This window comes from Strix aluco, chromosome 5 (assembly GCF_031877795.1).
Source record: "Strix aluco isolate bStrAlu1 chromosome 5, bStrAlu1.hap1, whole genome shotgun sequence".
Taxonomy (NCBI): domain Eukaryota; kingdom Metazoa; phylum Chordata; class Aves; order Strigiformes; family Strigidae; genus Strix; species Strix aluco.
In genome coordinates, this window is record NC_133935.1 from 19,862,175 (window position 1) to 19,883,961 (window position 21,787).

The 21,787-nt window shown below is 41.6% G+C and overlaps 1 protein-coding gene across 2 annotated transcripts in view; it reads left to right on the top strand.

Annotated features, from left to right (window-relative positions):
• The first annotated feature begins 6,413 nt into the window (after nucleotides 1–6,413).
• Nucleotides 6,414–21,787, top strand: part of PTPRO (protein tyrosine phosphatase receptor type O) — a 153,438-nt gene continuing 138,064 nt past the window's right edge. For both annotated transcript variants that reach the window (XM_074826284.1, XM_074826285.1), the window contains exon 1: nucleotides 6,414–6,868. In XM_074826284.1, coding sequence (XP_074682385.1) covers nucleotides 6,653–6,868 — 216 coding nt within the window. In that variant the 5' untranslated portion in view covers nucleotides 6,414–6,652. The remainder of the gene's footprint in view (nucleotides 6,869–21,787) is intronic.

The following is a 21,787-nucleotide window of genomic DNA, read 5'->3' on the forward strand; positions in this document are numbered from 1 at the left end:
CTGGTAATTGGCGTGATTAATCAAATGGTGTAACCGATTGCTTTAGTCGCATGTTGTTGCTTGATTGATTGGCTGGGGAAGATGCTGAGTCCTTTCTTTAAGTGAGTGTCTTGCTGCAAAGGTCTGAGGAAGAGTGCGGTGGGAAGGCAGGCAGGGCTGGCAGCAGTATCCCACCAGGCTGGGTTGGTGCTGCTTACCCCTGCCCGCAAGTACCCCAGGCAGAAGGGTGACAGCATGGATGCTGCTGCTGTGGGAATACAGGCAGGGAGCGGGTAAAATAACAGGGCATCACAGCCCAATGCGCGAAACGGTTCTTTTGTCTTAATTTTGGTTTCATGCTGCTCTCCATCCATGGGTAACTTCTGCTGAGGGGAGACGACAAATCTGACTGCAGACATCACAAAGCTTTCTTTTTCTTTGGTTTTGAGGTGAAACCTTGGACTCTGAGGTGCTTCTGTTCATGGCTTTCTGACACTAGAGCATGAGCTATATACTTCCCTCACCTGCAGAGTCAGGGGAACAGCTATTCTTGTTCCTTTGGAAAATGCTTTGATACCTGTGATTGGGAAGTAGTATGCAGAAGCTAATATTACTATATTTGCATAAGAAAGAAGTATCGCTTATGCAAAAAGGCTGCTTATTGAGGCCATTTGGGAAATGGGAGTGAAAAGGCACTGATTTAAGGCATGCCCACTTATATTGGGATATGGTAGCCCTATACCATGGAGACAGAGAAAAAATTTTAGCATAGATGGCAGGGAAGAAAAAAAGGATGTTATCTGTGCAAAATTGCAACTCCTGTTGTAAATTTTTGTGGAGAGAAATGTTTTCTGTAAGTATGACTCAGATTTCTGTGATTCAGTAGAACTTCTGAGAGTCAGAGCAAGTCAGTGTATTTCAGAGGTGAAAGGTACTGAAGTCTGTGGCTGACTGAAGCAAGCCAGAACTCAGTCTGTCTTCTGGATGTTTTCTGGTTTTCCTTTCAGTGTTTTTTTGGGGATAAAGAGCCTGGATGGTTTTGCAATGTAAAGTACAGTTGAATTATTGAGGATTACACCCAGAAAGATGTACCCATCTTAAGCAGAAAAGATCACTTGATTATTTTTTTTTTCCTTTTTTCATCTTCTTATATGGCTGGGGAAGGTGCTAAAGACAGTCAGAAATTCCCAACCTCCCTCTTTCTCCAGTGTGAGTGTGCCTTTGACCTGTTCAGATCATAGTCAAAAATGGAGAAGCGAGCTGCATGTGGAGGGAAACCATAACAGGCTACAATACAAAATAAGCACAGTTAGAAACTGCAGCAATCAACTATATCTGCTGAGACTAGAGGGAGAACTATAAAAGAGATGTTTCCTGGTAACAGGCAGGACTGGGCTGATCAAATATTAAATATCTCATAAGAAAGGTAAACATATATGAATATTTTTCTTGTATAAAACTCCATTTGCAGAACTTGATCTGTTTCTCAGGCATCCTGTAGCATCCGGATACCCTAGGACAGATAAATAAAAATTGCATACACTGTTTAAATGTTAAATAATCTCATTGGCCTTTATGGGTATGTTTACTGCTTGCATTCTGCAAAAAAACCACAGAAAACCACCTAGCTCCTCTCCATACATTATTTCAGTGAACACTGCACAGTGTTAAAGGAAAGAAATATCAGACAAAATCTTTCATAGACTTACTTATGAGGAAAAGATTCAATGCCAAAGGCATACTTCTGACTTTTTTTTTTTAAAGGGAAATGACCTCCTGTGGTATAGTTCACAGCTTCTCTTGCACTGAAAGACTAATAAGCATCTGGAAGCTGGTCAGGTTGTACATCTGAAGTGTATCAATCATTCTTGTTATGAAAAGACAGATCTTAAAAAAAAAAAAAAGACAACTTGTTTGTTAGGGGGTCTATGGGACATACTTTTAAAAGTCACAGGGCCTGTACTTATCAAAAAGAAAGCTAAGATAAATTTGCACATGCACACATAAGTGGCAACTTGTGTACATTATTCTAGTCACCCTTTGCACTTGTTTTTGTTATTGTTTTATCCATTGCTGTCATTGAAATGAAAGGGCTTTAGGTGAGAATATATTTAAGAAGGATCCACACTTTTTTCCTTAATAACATTTGTCACTGAAAAATAGCTTTTCTTCAAAATCTTCATGGACTAGGACTTCTACTTACAGGTGTTATGATTTTTTTTTTTTCCTTAAATAAACCTCATTTCATGCCATATTTATTCAGACTTTCTGAGGCCTGTAAAGTTGCATATAAATCTGGGCTTCTACTGCAGCTAAGAATAGATAGTAATTTACATCTTTGCTCCCTAGGCCGAGCAAACTTGGTAGATCTGACTGAGTTTTTCTTTAGGTTTTTCAGAGGCAAGGGAAGAACTTAATGTAAACCTGAAAGTAAGTCCATGTAAGCTACAAACAGGAACACTCTTATAAACTTTTGAAACCACAAAACCTCTTGATTTTTGTTTTTCTCTCATAATCTAGGGTGATATATGGTAATTAATGCTGGTTCAGTTAGGACATTACATTCATTAAATCACTGATTAAAAGCAAGCATGATTATTTTAATTCATCAGGTCATTAAATTAAAGGCAAAGCTCTAGCATCATCACTAGCACAACCTTCAACTTGTTGATGAGCTACCTGAGAAACTCTTGACAAAGTGTGTTTGATGTGGAGTCCTGCTTGTAGGCAACGCTCTTAAAATGCAAGAGGATTTTCGTTTAACCATTTTTGTCTTAGTGATCTGTGTCCTATAATACCTTGAAATATCTTTATCATGTTCCTGCATACTACACATCACAAAATAACTCATCCCCAAATTTTATAGTAAATCTATTGAGCACAGACAGGACTCGGAATTTCATAATACCCTGTTATGCACCTCACTGTCAGGTCTCTCTGCTGCAAATTCTCTGCTTCATCATAATTCTGCTGGGTAGATTTACAGAGAACCAAAGTCCCTTAAACCTGCTCTGATACTACTGCAGCCCAGCATACATCATAGCCCAAGAACAATTAGGGTGCCTTCCAAGTATATGCTTAGAACAGATTCCTAAGGAAAACTGAGAAATGTTCATAATGCAATGTGCTCTGACCATAAATCCATGCCATAATGCCACATATGACTGTTGATAAATTCTGGGAAAAGATGGCACGATTCACAAGCATCAGTCTTATGTGAGTCAAGGGAACTTGCTAGTGGAGTGAAGCACTCCCTGTTCGGTTAGCTGCTTCGTGTTGCAGGAGCTATGCAAGTGCAAAAGTCAGGGCTTTGACTTAGACCTTGCTATAGGGCCACCTTAGTAACTGGGAATATGTTTCGGCTTGTACTGTACCAAGACGAGGTTTTTCAGATTTCTGGAATGCAAAGAAAGGGGGAGGGGGAAGTTTTAGGTCAAATCACCTAAACCACAGTATCTGATTTAGAAAAGTCTGTTTGACTGAAGAATGGGTTCCCCATTTGAGCACTTCTTTTGCTGATTTTTTTTCTATTTTTCTCAAATGTTTGCATGTTTTTCATTCAAATAAACCAAACTCCAGATTAATTTGCTGAATAGTTTCTTCCTTTCCTCCCGGAGAGACGTAGTGGGTTATAGAGCCCTTAGGAAGCCTTTTGACTGTCAGTGTACCTTCGACCAGTGGATAGGGGCTTGAAGGACCTCTGGAGCTTCTGGAATACTATTGTATTTTTCACTAACTGAGCTCTTGCAAAGACTTACAAATTGCCCTGTTTATTTTTCCATGAGTAAATGAAAGATATTTCATTGTCTCGCTATTTTTAAAGTTTTTGCAGTTTCTTTGACAGACATGCTGGTTTTATTGCTTAGTTATTAGAAACAAGGTTGCCCTTGTATTCATAGTTCCATTTTTTTTTCCTCTGGTCTGTATTTACTTTTCACACCTCCTATTCAGAAAAGAAGAAATTTCTTTTGCTCCTCCATCATGTCCTATCTTCTTGCATTCTTAAGAAATGGTTTGCATGATTTTCCAGGTTTCACCCATTGAAAAAGCCTGGAGCTAACCTCTCCAGTATGCCAGTCTTTGCTTGTTAGCTTTGCTCACATTATACCTTCTTTCTGTACTCAGGTGTAGGTTTCCCTTGGCAGGAACTGTTCTACTGCCTGTGTCCAAACACAATCCTGAATAGCTGCTAGAAAATACCTTTTAAGATTTTTTTTAAATTTAAGAAAAAGAGACTTAATTACCCTTTTCTGAAGGATTTGGTTCTATTGGCAGATTGGAATGTTCCAAAGCAGTGGCACTTTATGAAAAGGTTGAGTATCACTAGATCCCCATAATTTAGAACGGATGCAATTCTTGCATTTTCTTGGCTGTATTTTTCTTTGCTGCAACAGCCAGACCAGAATGTTTTAATAATAGTCCTTTACTGAAGGTTTCGTTCCAGAAACACTTCTCACTTCTTTCAGCTATTGTTCACTTTAACTCTTTGCTTCAGATAGCATTGTTCTGAAGCTAAAATGCTACGAGAATATTATTTTTTTCTTTTTAAGTATCTTTAGTCATTAATCTTGTTTATGCCATCATCATTTTAACATCTAAATATTGTAAATGAGTGGAATATTGGAGAAAGACAGACTGCATAAAATATATTCTTAATGTCAAAAATCATTGACTATTACAATTTTAATTTCATTAGTAAACAAGAAGTTCCTGGCCTCAAATTCAATTCACAGCTCTCAAGTACTGATGACAATCTTAACTTTCTGAAGAAATTCATTGCTCTATTTTTTGGATAACCTCTCACTTCAGTCTAAACCTGTGTACTAAAAGAAATTTAGCTACAGTTAACCCCTTGCATACCAATTTCAGATAATGCTCCAAACACCAACAGAGTGATGGATACCCAAGAGAGGCCTGTGTCCTTCACCAGTAGCACCGAGCAAGTCTTTTCTGTCCTCAGCTTCTTATAAATGAAGATATGAATAGCATTTGCCTTCTGGAGCTTCAAATTTGGGCTTTGTGCCAGTATCTACACAGGACCTGAATTTCTCCTTCATTTTCTGGATTAATCCCCATCAAGTGTGGCAAATCACTGCTCAAGGGCCCATTTCAGTACAAAATAAGCACATCTCCCTCTGGCTTTGGCCACTTTGAAATTCAAGCTTTTGTTGACTGAAGGCCCAAATTATATGAAAATCAAAAATAAGCCATGTATAAACCAGGCAGGGCTCTGAAATGCAGATTCATTATTCTCTAATTTAGTAACACTGTTAGAAAACCACTTTGTAATTGATCAGTTTAAAGGACATTCCCACAAGAAGGTAATAGAGTTCATCTTGCCTAAATGACTTAGAAAATTTGAAAACAAACCCTGAATCTACTTTCAGCCACTATTTTAGTTTTTTAAGGAAAAGTGGGGTGGTAACCTGTTACTATAAGCAATGGAACCACACCTAGATCCAAAGTTGCTCTGAAGTTTAATGCTGCAGACACAGCCTTACTACACTTACCACCCTATTTTGTTCAGATTGATATTGGTTGTAACTCTGATAGCTGCACTGAGGATGCACCCTAATTTAGACTAGTGTGAGTGAGAGCATGGTCAGTGACAAATCAGATTCTGATGTAGTTTTCCTGGGTTTAGAAAGACTATTTTCATCATAGTGGTCAAATGGTGGGGATGTATAGGTGGTTTGGGGTTTTGTTTGGTTTCCCCTCTGCCCTTTTTTTCCTGGGGACATCATCTTAAGCAAGGGTCTCACAAAGATGAATAGCTTGCCTAACCTGGGAGATGGCCCTGATCAACTTGCAGGATTTCAGGGTGGGATGTGGGGGGGGAGACACAACAGAGGACGTGATCTCAGGTTTCTCCATGTATCCCTCTAATCCTCTGGTCCGAGTATCTCGTGGGACAAGATGAGTTGTCCTCCACCCCTTGCAGGCTTGGACCTATACCTTGAACCTAGGAAGAGTCGTCCACATGCTTATTCTACCTCCTGAGAACAGCTGTAAGGAAGACTGCGTTGTTTCCGAACACTGTGTCTGCTGCCGGTACCTGGGTACCGGCTACTGCTCCTGGAGCTGTAGCTCCAACAGAGCCGCGACTGAGCAGCCGCCTCCCGCAGCCGCCCAAAGCCCGGTGCGGGGCCGGGCTGGCCCCGTCCCTTCTCTGCCCCGCCAGCCGGGTCCCCCACCCCCGGGGGCTCGCGGCATTTCTGTCCCCTCTTCGCGGCGGGGCGGGGAAGGAGGCAGGAAAAATGACATCGGGGAGGAGAGAGCGGCGGTGGGGATATGTTCTTGCCTGCCGCCTGGCTTTTCCTGCCCGCGGGAGGAGATGCTCTCGGGAGCGGGAGAGCGGGGGGGGCGGCGCGGGGAGAGGGCGGCGGCCGCCGGCTCCCAGCCCTCGCCTTCCGCCGGGGGCGGGGGCCGCTCCCGCCGCGGGGCCGCCGAGCGGCTCTCCCCGCCCCTTCCCGTGCAGCGAGCGGCGCGATCGCCCAAACTCCTGGGAGGGGAGACACCCCCCGCCGCCTCCCCTTCTTCTTCCTCCTCCTCCTCCTCCTCCTCCTCCTCCTCTTTCTCCTCCTCCTCCCCGCCGCAAACCCCAAATAAAAGGGGCGGGGGGCGGCAGGATGCGCCGCTCGGCGGGGAGGTCGGCGCCGCCGCCGGCCGCCTGATGCTGCCGCAATTCGCCATTGCCGGGCACGGCTTAGAGCCGAGCGGAGGGAGGCGAGGGGCTGAGGCGGGGGGCCAGGGGGCAGAGGAGCAGCAGCCCCCCCTGCCCGGCCGCCCCCGCGGGCAGCGACCGCCGTCCCCCCCGATGCCCGGCCGCCGGCGGCGGGGGGCCCCGGGGGCCCGCTCCTGCCTCCTCTGGCTCTTTGTGTTGCTGAAGGTAAGTGCCGGGGAAGGGGAGGGGTGTGGGTCCCCCCCCCTCCCGTGGGCACCGAGCCCCCTCCGCGCCGCCTTTGTGTGCGTTCTCGGCGGGACCGCGGCGCCCGGGCACGGCCGGGTGGCAGCCTCTCTCCGGGGCGGCGAGGGCAGGGGCTCGGCCCTGGCTGCCCCCGCTTTGTGCTCCCCCGGGCAGGATATGCTTGTGGCGTTGGGGAGGGGGGAGGCGGCGGTGTCGCCCCGCGGTGCGCGGTCCGACGGGTGGGTAGCGCGCTCCGCCGTGCCCCGGGCCGAGACGCGCCCCCTCTCCCCGTATCCCCACCGACAGTGCCCGCAGCCCGGGGGAGCTGCGGCGGCGCTTCCTCCCATCCTCTGCCTCCTCCAGAGTTACCTGGGTCTCGGCAGGGGTGCGGAGAGGGGCGATGTGGTGTTGGGGGGGCGGGGGGGGCGTTGGCGGGGCGTGTATTGCCCAGCGGGGCCGCGCTGTCCTTCAGCACCGCCGGCCGGCCCCGGCCCGGCCCCGGGGAAGCACACCCCGCCGCGCCGCGGGTCCCCGGTAAATGTCTCTTATCTCTCATGCATTCCCCCACCCGCAAGAGAACCGTTATGAAAACGCAGCTAACAAAGGGGCGGGTGGTGTATCCTGTCGGTTTTGTCGTGGCAGAATTTACCATTGCTTTCTGATCAGTACTGTGCTGTGTGTTCAGGCTCAGTCTATCTTCTGGGCAGATTAATTTTTCAAAGTTCTGCTTAATACTGCAAGCTCGGTTTCACATGACGTTTTTTATCTTTACACTTTTGCTCCTTTAACAGTTTCCCAAGCATATTTGATATGCTTCGTGTAACTTCTAAAAGAAAATATATGTACCATCTAGGCGAATACCACTGACTAGAAATGTCATTGCTCTGAAGTACGGTGTTCAGCACTACTAAAAACTTTGTTGTATATTTGTCAGTCACTGTTAAGGAGAGCTCCACGATTAAGGACCTGACCTTTCAGAGTCTTATAATGTGAATGTTCTATGGAAATCAACAGAACTCCCTGTGTGAATAAGAGTTTGCAGGATCATGTCGTAGAACAGCAGTGGTGTCACTTCTAGAATTGACATTGCATTGACAGAACTATTTAAAAGGAAGCTTTCACAGCATCTGTTCACATATAGTAGTCAACTGTCAGCTGTCGCATTTTCATAACTGCTGAAACATACATTTGTGCAAGATAAAATGTTAATATACAGACAAAATTTTGTTCCTTGGAATTTGGTGATTTTTTTTTTTTAATTTTTATTTTTAAGAAAGTAAGGCTGTGGATGTTATGGCCCAGCAGAAAGATGAAGTTTCTAGTTTGTTCCCTAATATAGAAGTGCACACAGTTTTAAGTAGCTGTTTTATCCCACAATCACAGAGTTCATATTACTCTGAATCCTGGCTTTTTAAAATCAAGGTGTTTTGGTGGTCGGCTTTTTTGTTGTGGGTTTGGTGTTTTTTTTTTTTTTTTTTTACTAGCACTACTGTGAAAAAATTACTGTGGTATGGCAAGACAGGAAATAGGTAGTTTAAATTTGTAAAATACTTGTGAAGTAAATAATAGATCTCAACAAATCTGGTAAGGTTTAAAGGTAACCAAGGCTTCAGGTTCACTCTGTTGGAAAGTAATCATCACTTCTGAGCCTGATAAAACTCAGACAAACCAAGGACTGGAATGACAAAGAAAGCTGATGAGCATTAGCAGAATTTTTTAGTGAGAGAGACTTAGAGAGAGAGCTGTAGCTTAAGATAGAGTTGCATCAGTAACACCACGGGTGACTGGATTATGACTTTGAATAGTGAGGCTACTGTAATTAGTTATCTTGTATGTTATTATTAGACACTATAATAAGAGAACTGAGACTTCAGAGGATGTTCAAAGTAGATGTGGTTACAGGAAAGAAGTTGGGGAAGCAAGAGCAGTGCTTGTTTCAGATCACTGGAATAGGACCATTTTCCTGAGCCTGAAATTCACTGTTTTCTTTAATGTCTGCATATTTTTTTGCTGCGATAAATAATTGAAAGCAACTAATTTCAAAACAACGCATTTCCCTAGTCTTGTGCTGTTTGGTTCTGCCAACTTGTTGAAGCAATACTAAAAATATCCAGCCTCAAGTTACTAAACTGATGATTCACCTGGAAGTTAACCTCATTGAGAAAGCAGTGGCATTGAACTGATGAATCTGAAGACAGGCAAAACTGATGTCTGCATGCTTGCTGTTTTAGCGTTAGCAGCCCAAATGTCACTTGCTAAGCTGTGTCTGCTTGATGTGGCCTTGATTCCCATCTGGAGATTTGTAAAATCATCAGCAGACTTTGCACAGTGACAAAACTGCTCAAAGCACATTTTCTCTTCTCTTCCAATTGTTGTATTTCATGGTGTAAATAATGTCAACTTGTTCCAACTCCTGATGTTGTCTGAGGTTGCTGGTATAGTCAGTGACAAAAGGAGATCAAAAAGGGATATTGCTTACTGAATGTCACGTGCTTGATGTTGTTGCTCATGGCCTAATAATATTTAGTTCCTTCTTTCACAGTGTGATATGAATGTTTTCTGCGCTCCAGGGTAATACTATAATCTTTTTTAGAAATACAGAAATGTGATCTTGAACCTTTATCATTCTCGTTCTTCAGTGGTTTTCTTATGTGATGGCTAGTTTAGAAACTAGCAGAAGAAAGGCATTATGAGAGTGCTCAGATATATTAATATGGATTTACAGTACTTGGGAGAGGAACAGGGATGTGTCTGTCTTCAGAGAAAAGCCTCCAAACCATTCTGCTGTAGGAATCTCTTAATATATTGCCATTTTGCAATGGGTCTGTGTTCTCCACTGTTTCAATCTGAATGGCTGGAAGGTATAGTCTTTAGTAGCTTGCTTTGTAATGTCTCATTTTGATGTGGCAAAGGCATGGCTGATCACAGCTGAAAGGAAAAGCTGTATTTAAGCTAAATAAAGAACAACAAAAAGTAGACATGTTCCCTGGTCCTAGTGACTGATATTATCTTTCCCACCTTTTCTAACTGCAATCCAGCAACCTTCCCTTAGCCATGTCTACACTGAGCTTCAACCAGCTGAAGTTCTGCCCTGGATTATGTGACCAGTATGTCAAAAGTTCCATGCTGTTAGCTTGCACCTGGGTGACTTTTATGTTTCCTTGCTGTATTATTTGTGTGGGATGAGGTAGAACTTAAGTAGAGGACAAAAGCATCTTAAACATGCCAAACCTGATGCTGTGACATCATTTATAATCTGTTACATGTCCAAGAGGGTCTGACCAATGCTCTCAGTAGGAAAACAATAAGAAAATGGGTTGTCAGAGTCTATTTAGTCCATGTATGCCATTTAGTCCATGTATGGACTAAATAGGAGGGATGACACTCTTCAGGAAAATTGTCTGCAAATGCAAATTAAAAATGCTTCTCATTTCCAGGAGACTGACATCTTTGTATATCAGTCTTAGATATGCTCTTCAGGGTCTGCATATAAAGCAGCAACACCCTCTTTCTTTTGCTTAGCAAGGACAACTTTTTATGTCTGGTAGGGTAGACTTTTGTCTACTACAATATAAGTTTATGGAGCTTGGTAGTCTAAATTCAGATTTACGTGGACCAAGGCATTCAAAGAACGTTTAGATTCTGTAAGACTTTTCTCAGCACAACCTTATCCAACAAAGAAAATGTGTTTCTATTGGTGTAACTTTCAAGAATATCTGCATCTAATGTTAATAATCTGAAGCAAATGCCATACCATCAGGACACTGCCTCTTTCTGTGGAAGAAGCCTTTTTAAGAGAAAGGCTGATTTCACAGCTGGGAGCCCCAGTGCTTCACCACTGTTTCCCCTGGTTTGGAAAAAAAAAAAAAGACAATGTGAATTTTGGTATGGAGTCCTTTTAGCATCTCTTCTCTCTCTTAAGAGATGCTGGCTGAAGCTCTTCTGAGAAAACAAGTTTGGGTTTTTTTCTCATGACCATGTCCTACTAGTATCAAGATAAATAAACCCCTATCTTACCAGTTCATTTTTGTTTGCAAAACTGATGTAAGGTTTCCTCGTGATGGGACAGACTCGGAGGAGCTACTGAGGTAAAACAGTATGAACTTTTCTGCCTACCACTAATCTCAGACTATCCAGGCTGTATGGGAGAGAAAAGAATCCTCCCATCAAAAGCATATGCTTTTCTTTTTTTAAAAAAACCACTTTATTATGAATGGTCATCCTTAGCCCAGAACTTCTACAAGTCATGTTCTCTCTCATTTAATTATTTTCATGTATTATTACTAGACCAGTGTGATTCTAGAGGGCAAAGCTAATGAAGAGGATACTTGGATGCCAACTCATGTTTACAGAACTGTAGTAGAGACTTGCAAAACCCTCTCTGCCAGTGGAGTAAGAGTCTGTTATTACTCTTCAGCAAATTTCTGATTTCATTGTGGTGAAATGATAGTGGACCACCAAGAAAAGATCTTTCATCCCTGCAGGAGTTATAAGCATCAGACTCAAATTGCATGAGGTCAATAAGGCAATTTCTAGGTTGTATCACCTCAGTCAGAAGCTGCACTCAAGGTTGATCCCTCATTTGGGTTAAGACAGGGACCATGCTGAATAAAGACTTATTTGTGGCAATCCTGTGGCAATGCATTGAAGGGCTCACAGACGATGTGCTGACCAAACTTGAGAAGCCCACTAATCTGCATTTCTGATGTCACCACCCAGAGCAATCCAGGCAGATCATGAAATGACCTTACAGAGCTTCAGAATGAATGTTAAACTGAACAAAGTCTTCTGTAAATCCATCTTGAGACTTATTTTACTAGACAGTCTCAGCTCTGGAGAAGAGAGCTTTTTTTACTTAGTCATATGGGTCAGGACAATAAATGTCAAAAAATAAGGCTTTGAAAACAGGTGTCTCTGCTGAACAACTTAAAAGGCTCATAGTTAACTTTGGCTTAAAGTGTTCTTTAAAAATATTTGCCTTTTCCATTGGAGTAGTATGTATAACTTTTGTCATCCTGAGCACTCTTCTAGTAAATTAGTGATTACATTTTCATCACTGAAGTTTTTAAATATTCTATTTTTGTAGCAAAATGTAATTGTTGCAATGTAAAGAAGATCAAACTTTGATAAATTGTAAAGATGTTTTGAAATGAAAATCTTTACGCAGAGTTTAGTACCTAGGAGTCTACTAAGAAAATGAAGAGCATGGCTTATTAAATATGTTCTGCACACAAAGGCTATTAACTTTTTTATTAAGCTTCTATCAATGTGTAGTTGAAAAGAGAAAAATCTTTATGAAAGAAATGTGGCAACACATACTAGCTGCCATGAGTGCAATGTGTAACAGGTGAATAGAGAATGGGAGATACTTGAAACAGAAAGGTTACTTGTTTTTCATAACACTGTGTAATCCTGAATGAATACAGCCAGTGAAGGGAGCAACTCCTAAGGAAGAAGTTTGCTGTCTTTACAGTAAGCCAAATGTGATGTGTTTCATTTCTGGAACTCTTTCATTCTTATGCTAGGAAATTACAGTGACTTTTAAATGAAGGAGTTCCAGAAATAAAATGATATGCATCATGTCTGGCTCGCCATAAAGATAGCACATTGTAGCAGAGCAAAAGTAGTATGTGCTGTGCTCAAATTACTATGGTTATCTTTGCCTTCTCTCTTCTATTATATGTGTGTATTTAGAGAAGAAATACTTTACAGTAAGCATCGGTGATGGGAAAGTTGGTGACAGCTGATAGTAACATGGAAGAGAGCTATCAGGAGATATGTTTTTAAGGGAAATAATAAACTCTGCTTTCAGTATTCTGGTCTTGAGGTGGCAGCATGGACATGGGAAGAGAGAATATGTGGGATAGGCAGTGTGAGTAGGTAGAAAACAATATTTGGGATGGAAAAATTTGAGTGGAACATTTAAACACAGGGATTGAGCACTTCAGAGCAGCTGAGTGGAGATAACAGAAGTCAACAACTCTGTGCTATTCTATGTCAGCTGGAGATTTAACATGAAGTAACTGGTAGATACAAACCTCTTGAAGGATAAAAATACTAAATTCCTTTTTAAGCACTTTGGAAAAACAGATAATGTTGCCTGTCAATCTAACAGCTGTGATTTTGAAATGATTAGGCCTCAGTGCTCTTTAGGAGATTGAGACATGGGTCTTCTAGTCGCTCAGAAGGATTTGAACAACTGTATCTCCTTCATGTACTATAAACCTGTGAGTCCCCAATTTAGTTAGTCAATTCAGTTATTTAGTCAATTCTGACTATATAATGCAAAGGCCAAATCCTTGGGACAAGAGAGGTAGGACCCAGTCTCTAAGTTGTCGACCAGATCAGATACTCTTTAAATTTTAAAAGCTTGCAATCATTTCCTCTTGGGCTAGACACATCCCTAGAATCAACCAAGAAGGGACTGTTCTTCAAGGCTGAGAGGATTCCCCAGAGTAGAACAGACTCTCCCAATTCCCTTGTTACTTTTGTGTAATCTGCTGTTTGGTATTTGTCTGTTACCAGCTTTTCAGGATCATTTCCTTGTTGTTCGTGTGGAAGTCATTTTAACATGGAGAGTCTTTACTCCACATTGACCTATCAAATGAGAAGGAAGGGTCTGGTTCTCATTCCACTTACAAACAGCAAAGAAATTTTAAACGAGTAAAAAAAAATAAAACAAAAAACCCCCAACACACTATTAAAATGTGGTGAAGAACAGTAGAGAGAATTGGTGGAAAAAATTCCACAGAAAGAATGCTAATTGATGTTTTCCCAAAGTACTGCAAGGCAGATTTAAGAAAAACATTAACATTTTCCAACAGCAATGAAATTAATATATTTATTATTTGCTTAACACTGCTGTGCCTAGCTTTGTTCTGCATGCAAAATATCTGCAGACTCTGCCTGAAGTCTCAAAGATAGACACATCAAAATAAGGACAGTCTAGATAACTGAGAAATTATTATCATATATGCCAGTTACTGGTATTCTCCAATGGGCTGTATACCTTCCAAACAGAAATAAGTCATAATCGCTCCCCCCAGGACCTGAGCAGAGGGATTTTTTTTGTTGTTGTTGTTTGCTGCTTTTGTTTTAATTTGGTATTGATTTCTACAGGATGTTGTTCATCAGAGCTGCTGGACATTTACATCAATTAAAAACATCAAAAAATAATTAATAATCAATGTGACTTTAATCCCTTCAAAGAGAACCCATTAACCCACAAAAAAATGCCCTAGCTCACAAGTTTCGTGAAAGTAACTGTAAACAGGGCAAGAGATGAAAGAGAAACACCATTCAGATATTTTTTTTAAGAGAACTTTTATTCAAAACAGAGCACATAGCTAATATTTATTGCAGTCTGCTTACTGTAAATTAAGAGGTTTGTTTTTTAAATAAATTTCTTTCTCTAACTTAGCTGCCCCTGCCTAATCTTGCACTGATACTATCTTGAGTCATCAGTGTCTGCTTCTGAGGAAAAGATTATGATGTCACAAAATCAATATCAGAGGATCCTATACTGTAATCCCCTTTCAGGGAAGTCCATTAAATCAATGCCTCTCCTTCTGTGAGTAATGACTGTAGAATCAAGTCCTCTAATTTCACTGTGTGAAGGAATAAGCAGATGGGATGGGATTTTACATAATTAACTAACAGTTATTAAATACAACAAGAAAAATTATACATTTTCTGAAAGATTAATGAATACATAATGAGTACTTAAGTGTATTTCAAAATGATCTCTGGTATAAAATTCTGTTTTGGTGGGTTACAAAATAATGTGTTAAACAAAAAATGCTTTTTAAAATTTTAAATCTTCTTTGAAAACTAACACAGGACTCCATAGGCTGCAAAACCTCATCAGGTTTCCTCAGCAGCATTGTGGGAAAGCATACAAACTACAGAATGGTGACACCACATGATGTAACCAGCATTTAACTGGAACAGAGGCACTTCATGAATACAGATAATAATTTTGTGATCTCACCTGTTGTTTATGTGTAACACTGACCTCTGTTAGCTGGAAACAGAATTGCTGGATTGCCTCTAATTCTTGGGATGCTGGGATCTATCAGAGAGTATACTGTGCTTCTGGGAATAATAGGTCCAAAGTCCAAACAAAGTCAATAGAAGTCTTTATGTTGCTTTAAATGGGCTTTGGATCAAGCTGCAGCAGGAAGACCTGCGATCTCAGCCGGGTGATGGTGTGAAGTTTGATGTGCAGCACAGAGCTAACCGTGATGTGCCAGTGACCTTGGGCTTGCTGCACTGTTGGTAGCGCAAACTGGAGGCCACAGGATGATTTTTATTTTTGGAATCTGAGAGTCCTGTAGCTTAAAGAAACTCCCATCAGATAAATCTTGACCAACCTTCTTGCTTAGGCAGTAGCTGTATTGGCAAGCATTGGTGTGTTGTAATCCACTGCTGGACCCAGTGTAACAGGAGCACACTTGAATGCTTCAGCTCTTACAAGAGGAGCTTCTTTGCAGGAAACTTAAGTTATATAACTAGCGCCAGGCAAAAAATAGGGTGGGTTTCTCCAGGCAGAGCCTTTAGTCCCCTCTTTCTCTTCTGCATATTCCGGGGACTGTTCAAATAAGAGTTCAGATTTATGTACGTTTCAACCTATAGCTACTTTTGCTAGCATTGCAGCATTAACACAGATACCTGGGTGAATGGAAACCAAATTCTGCATCAATAGCAGATACACACTCACATATAGATCTGAAGAGTACAGCTGGTCCCTGCTGTTTTAATAGGCTAGCTGAGTCAAAAGTGATACCAAAACGCAATGAAAATCTGGGGCCTTTGAATTTCAGAACATAAACTTTTATCCTGCTCTGCTCAGATGCACTCTGAACACAGCCATTATTTCCTAGACTCTTTGGATTACATGTTTCCAGTTAACTACAGAACAGTAGACTTTCATATCTAATCACACAAAGGGAAATACCAGTTCAAAATACATTCGTATACTTATCTAAAATGCAGAAAGGAACCTGAATTTGAAAAGTAATTTAAGATAGGTATCTGGAAAATAATTTTTCGCTAAAGGGCAAATGCAGGGCCAAATTAAGAGCTGGCAATGAGTCCAAGTTACATATTGAGTAGCAGAGCTGCTCTTGCTTGGAGGAGCTGATGGTGGGGTCAAATCATCTGAATTTCTTCTATGAAGAAAACTGGATGTGTTCTTAGATGTACACACAGAGCTATTGTGGAGATTAGCTGAGCTTTGTTTCTGCTTGGAGGTAGTTGGTTTAGAACTTGAGAATTAGAGGCATGAATGATCAAAAGAACTTAACATTATAGCAAGTGTTAAAAAAAAAAAGTTAGTTTTGCCTTTTGACTACAGTGCTTTGTAACAGCTTTAAATGGGGGCTGTATGCATATCTGCTGCATATTGTAAATATTATTTGAAAATAAGATATATAGTTTTTCCTTTTAATATCTTGTCATCAGTTACCTGAACTTTGCAGGAGCCTTTTTGCAAAGCAACATGCCGGAGACGAGTTGGCTATAACAGACATGATGCTGGGACAAAGGATTGTTTGTGCAGTGGGTAACTGCTGTCAGATACCAGTTTTTCCTGGTAGGCATTACAACACCTGGTGATGGACACTAGCAAGTTGGGATATCGGTAAGTGTCCAGGTGGAGGAAACAAATTCTGAAATGTCTGTTAGATGGTGCATGAGCATTTGGGTTGAAGCAGAGCCAGAAGGCTTTCCCTGTGGCCTCACCAGAAGGACTGGTGTGACTGGAACAGTTGCAGGTGACATTATTTCATACACAATTAAAATATGTTTGTGAACATTATGGGGTTAGGAGATAAAATGGAAAAGAAACAGAAGCATTTTGAAACATGCCAGAGCATATCTTGCAGGCTTCATCTGTTCCAGTTATGTACATGGTTATTTCTGTATCCCTTTTCTTTCTGTAGCTAACCTTTAATAAAGACATGACCTATTTGGAGATTGGCTTTTAGTAATGGTAACTTGTAATGCTTGTATAGGATCAACTGTTCATTGTCAATATGTACTGTGGGGAAAACTCATCTACTGATCAGGGTATTTTTATTTTCATCTGAAAGATTATTTTATTTTTTCCAGAGGTAGGGATTTGTTGCCCTTAAGAGTGTTGGTTATAGGATTAAAGCATATGAGAGCCAGTGGATACCTGAATTAGCATTAGTTCTAACTGGAAGAATCAGTCTTGCCATTGAAATGTTTAGAGTAATATGATTTGGTTTTCTAAGATGATAGTTTACCATTTCTGCATTTGTCTGCTGTCCCATAAGGTGTATGGGTCTCATGTGGTGCTTAGAAAGAAAGGGTCAGATTTTCTCATGCTTATTTCCCCGTGTAAAAACTTAGTATGAGGTTCAACAGCACAGCAGAACTGGGCTCACAGCAAGCTATCTTGCCTAGAGCGAGGAAAGTCCAGGGCTGCTGTGTTGGACCACCTGTAGATGCAGTGGTAAGGCTGCAAGTCAAAAGCAAGAAATGATTCTCCTGAAAAACGGTGAGGCAAAAGTCACAGTGGCGTTATAATCTGGGTGTGGTTTGGTTGGACATCACTGGACAGCTTTGTGTTTTGTTGCCCACTTTTTGGACTGTCATAGATATCTTCTCATTTACCCTTCTCTCTGGCTTTAGGCTGACAGTAATGCTGATATTCCTCGCTCCACAGCATAGCTGCTAGGGTGTGCAGGGCATACTGCCCAGCTGTGGCACATGAGGAAAGGGGGGAGCGAGAGACTGCAGCGGGCCAGTTGAGAAAGCAGGCAATTCAGAATTGTCCCCTGATTGTCAACAAAATGGCAAATGCTGTAGTATAGAATGGGGACTCTGTGCATCTCTGAGGATACAGGGGAATCTGTAACTGTTTAGAGTCATAAAGTAATTTAGGCTGGAAGGGATGTCTGGAGACCATCTGGTCTGAGCCTCGGCTCAAAAGTGGGGCCAAGTAAGTCAGGGGCTGAGGGCTGTGTCCGGATGAGTTTTGAGTATCTGTAGGGATGGAGATTGCACCACCTCTTTGGACAACCTTGTAGGGCCCTGCAGGAAAGGAATGAGAGTCAGTTAAAACTTTTTAAAAATCATTAATTGAGACTCAGAGAAGCATGAAACTGTCTTATTAGCCTGACTGTTTGTTGTGTTTTTTCTTCTTAAAGTCATGTAAAAAAAAAAATGTATGCTATCTTTCTTTGTAGAATTTAACTCTGGGTTATAGTCACAAGTTTTTGCTGAAGTCTGCTGGTTTTATTGCATTCACCAGCTTCTTGGAGCTAGAGCTTTAAATATAACATCAAGGATAAAATTCTTAGAGCTGCCATTATGAGAATGTGCCTTAATTATCACTTAAACTTTCTGCAGAGTCAGGCAGGTATCTGCCATCAATGCACATTCGTTTCACAGGTTCACATTTCTTAAGAAGGCTTTTTTTTTCCTCCCCTCTTCTGCGTTGCACTTCTGGGACGAGAACCATGTCCTCATATATTTTACAAGCTTAGGTTTTAGGCATGCAGGAAACCACTAAACCTTCACCGCTGGGGGTACTTGTGAGCAACGTGAATTAAAGGCTGTTGGGGCAGGGCTGGCCTCTGTCCTGGCTTGCTTAGTGCTGGAGCAGAGGAATTGGTTGTCACTGCATCCAGTTAGAGAAACTTATAAAAATAAGGTTGAAAAATACGTATCTTAAGGGAATACATGGAATCCTTTCTGGAAATTTCCCTTATGCTTTTTGTATTAACTGAACCGCTGCTCCTAAAATCAATAGAAGATTACAGGGACTTGTTACACTTAATGAGCTCCAAAGGAACAGTTACTTTGGGCTGTGATTACGGCTTCTGCTGCCTGACTCTGCATCATACTACCATTTTATTACTAACGATTTATAATGTCAGAGGGGAGGATAAGTTCAGCGATTCATTAGTTTTTTTCACAGATTTTTGCCTTGAAACTATGTTAGCTCATAATTTCAGATTTTTTTTGTCCATTGTTCTTTTTTTAACTACAGGATACAGAATGGAAAAAAAAACCAAAGCAACCACACCAGCCCCCCCCCCCAAACCTACACCAAAACAACAAAACCCACCACCCCTAAAATTAAAATGTCCATAAAATGGTTGCTATTCTGTGCTCCTTACTTGCTCTAGTTCTGTTCCATAAATCCTGATTTTCAAACAATATCACCATAAAAAAACCTTCTGCTTATAGCTTTAAAAAGTCAGAACTTCCAGTGAATAACACAAAGCATATTTTACAGACCTCAAAAAAACAAATCATCTCATCATGTCATCTGTTAGATAAGCAAAATTATGCTTTTTCCCCTGAAGACCCTACAATGCCAGATTTAATTTATTTTGGGAAGAAAGAAAGACTATTCTGCGTAATGTTCTTACCACTTGTGAAGTGAAAGGTGTCAGCAGAGAGTGTGAAGATATCCTGGAGAACAGAGCTTACACAGAACGAGCCGAGTTTATAGAAAATGGAAAAAACCTCTGCACCTTTATATATTTAGCATAAAAGAAATAGATAGAAGGGATTTTGAGATGTCATGCATGGCCTAGGGCACACCAGCTGTGCTCAGACTGTGGGATCAGAAAGTTTGGTTTTCTAATCCCAACTCTCTTCAAAGCTAGATTTAGCTATGCCGAACTCTCTGGCCTCCACTGCACAAGGAGGGTGGTGTGAAGGAGGAGACCTTGAGGTCTGCTTCACATGCTGCTGTGCCCAGCAGAGCTGCAGGGCATGGGGGAAGGGGGCTGCAGACTGAAATGGCTCTGCCACAGAGCCCCTGGCCTGCAATGCAATTTAAATGCATGACTTCAGTTGATGTTAATAATTTGGAAGGTTTATAGATTATTAAAACAGGGATGGTCTGACAGTTGCATGTCATGGGGATACAGGAGTTTCACATATATTCTGGTTTGCTGTTTCTTTGTGTCTCTTACAAGTTTAAAGAATGAAGTCTACTGGTGTCAGACGATGCCTGGATTCATCCTTTCTGGTTTTGTTCAGAAACACTACCCCCATTCCAGACTGACTGGTAATTGCTGGATGCCCACTGTGAATTTTTGCAATGATAACGAAAAGTCTTCTTGCATTAGGAGATGAGCCCCCATCTGAATGAAGGGAAGTAGATGGACTGCAGAGATGTATCTGCATCCTGCACCCAGGAATGCATGTGTTACATTAAGAAGGCTAATAGAGAGGAAGAGGAGTGTCCCCTTCTGCCCCCTGATAAATCCATCTCTGTGCTGACAGGAATAGCTGTAGCATGGGAGCTCTGGGATTTTTCTCTATGGAAATGGTCTAGTCTCATTTATCTCTTTTTTCTCTTTGCATATTGGCATATTCCCTCTCTGCAAGTATTTATCCAAAGTCTTTACTTGGAGTGTCAGACTAAAGGTCATATCCATTTTTTTTCTCTCTCTTTCTCTCCTTTTTTTTTTCTTCTCTAGTCCTTCTGCTTCTAAAGATGTCAAATTAAATAACTGATGATTTCTTCTGATGCCAGAAGGCCTTCACAATATGCATATTAGGGTTTAGTGTATTTTTCTTTTCTGTGTCTCAGTGCTTTCAATTTGTATGCAGACCCATCCTTTTACCATGAACTTCTATGCCCAGAGCTGAGGATTATGTTCTTATCCAACATATGTACTCAGCCTGAAATACTAAATCTCTGCTACTGGAGGAATGGAAAGATGTTATGGTTAAAGGAGCTGTGTCAAAGTAACCAGTTAGATCAAACTATAAATCATTTCTGGTGAGAGCTAAGATAAAGATACTCCCTGAATTTTTGCATCCCCTGGCCAGCACTAACTCATAAATTTATATATTGCTATTCAGACTGTGAGGGACTAAACAGATACTGGTTTTAATTAAAAAAAAAAAAATCGATTTTGTGACAGAGATGGAGAAGTCTCTGTGGATGTTATTTTCTGCAAGAGTGGTCAGATTTTGGTAACTTGTAGCATGGGGACTGTCCCATCCTGTCCCTATTGTAACAGTTCAGGTAGGAGGAGAACAGAGGGTAGAATAACTTTCCTGGCTTTGTAGCTCCCCTCATAATACGTCAGGGGTTGCCCACTGATGCTGGCTGTTAGCTAGCGTGTACAGCTGCAGTGCAAGGGCACCTTCGTGGCATGGGAGGGTGGGGGACCTGCCTAGGTGCTGGGGAGGATCCAGCTGCTGTCATATCCCAGTCTTGCCTGCCTGTGAGTTGTGCTGGGGCTCACGGAGGCAGGTGGTCGGCCAAGCTTGCTAACATTGCCTTGCGATCGGTGCTCTCCCATTCCTGCAGCTCTGTGCTGGAGAAGGGTGCTGTATCTTCCCATTTTCAGAAAAAAGCAGCATTGCTGGCTGGGGAGAAGGTGGCAACACCGTGCTTTCAGCTGTTCTTTTACCTTTGAAGTAATTTGTACCCTGAAAGGGAGGAAGCAGACACTGTGTCGTCCTTTACAGTGCGGCTGGACTGTGCTACTGCATCGCTTTCTGATACACAACTGCTACAAGCCACAGAGGGATTGTTGTGGTGCCTCAGCTCAGATGTTTTCTGAGGGCTTACATTAACAATCGCGTTATCACGTTGTCATAACAGAGTGCAGACTGGCCCCTAAAATACTGGTGGGGAGCTTACCCATGGATAAGCTGCAAGCTAATCTGGTTTTCAGTTTGTGAAACTAGTCTCAGTACTTGAGGGGGAGAGGAGGAGAACCTCTGAGGCAACATCTTGTGGGACAGTTGAAAGAAACCTCTAGGAAGGTGCAAAGACAAAGAATCTTTTCCTTTTCCTTGTGAATTAAGTGCTAGATGATGATTTTTTTTTTTTTTTAACAGTAATGGGCAGAGTGTGTGGATGTTTTATTTATTAATGCTGTGCAAAAAATATTGTAG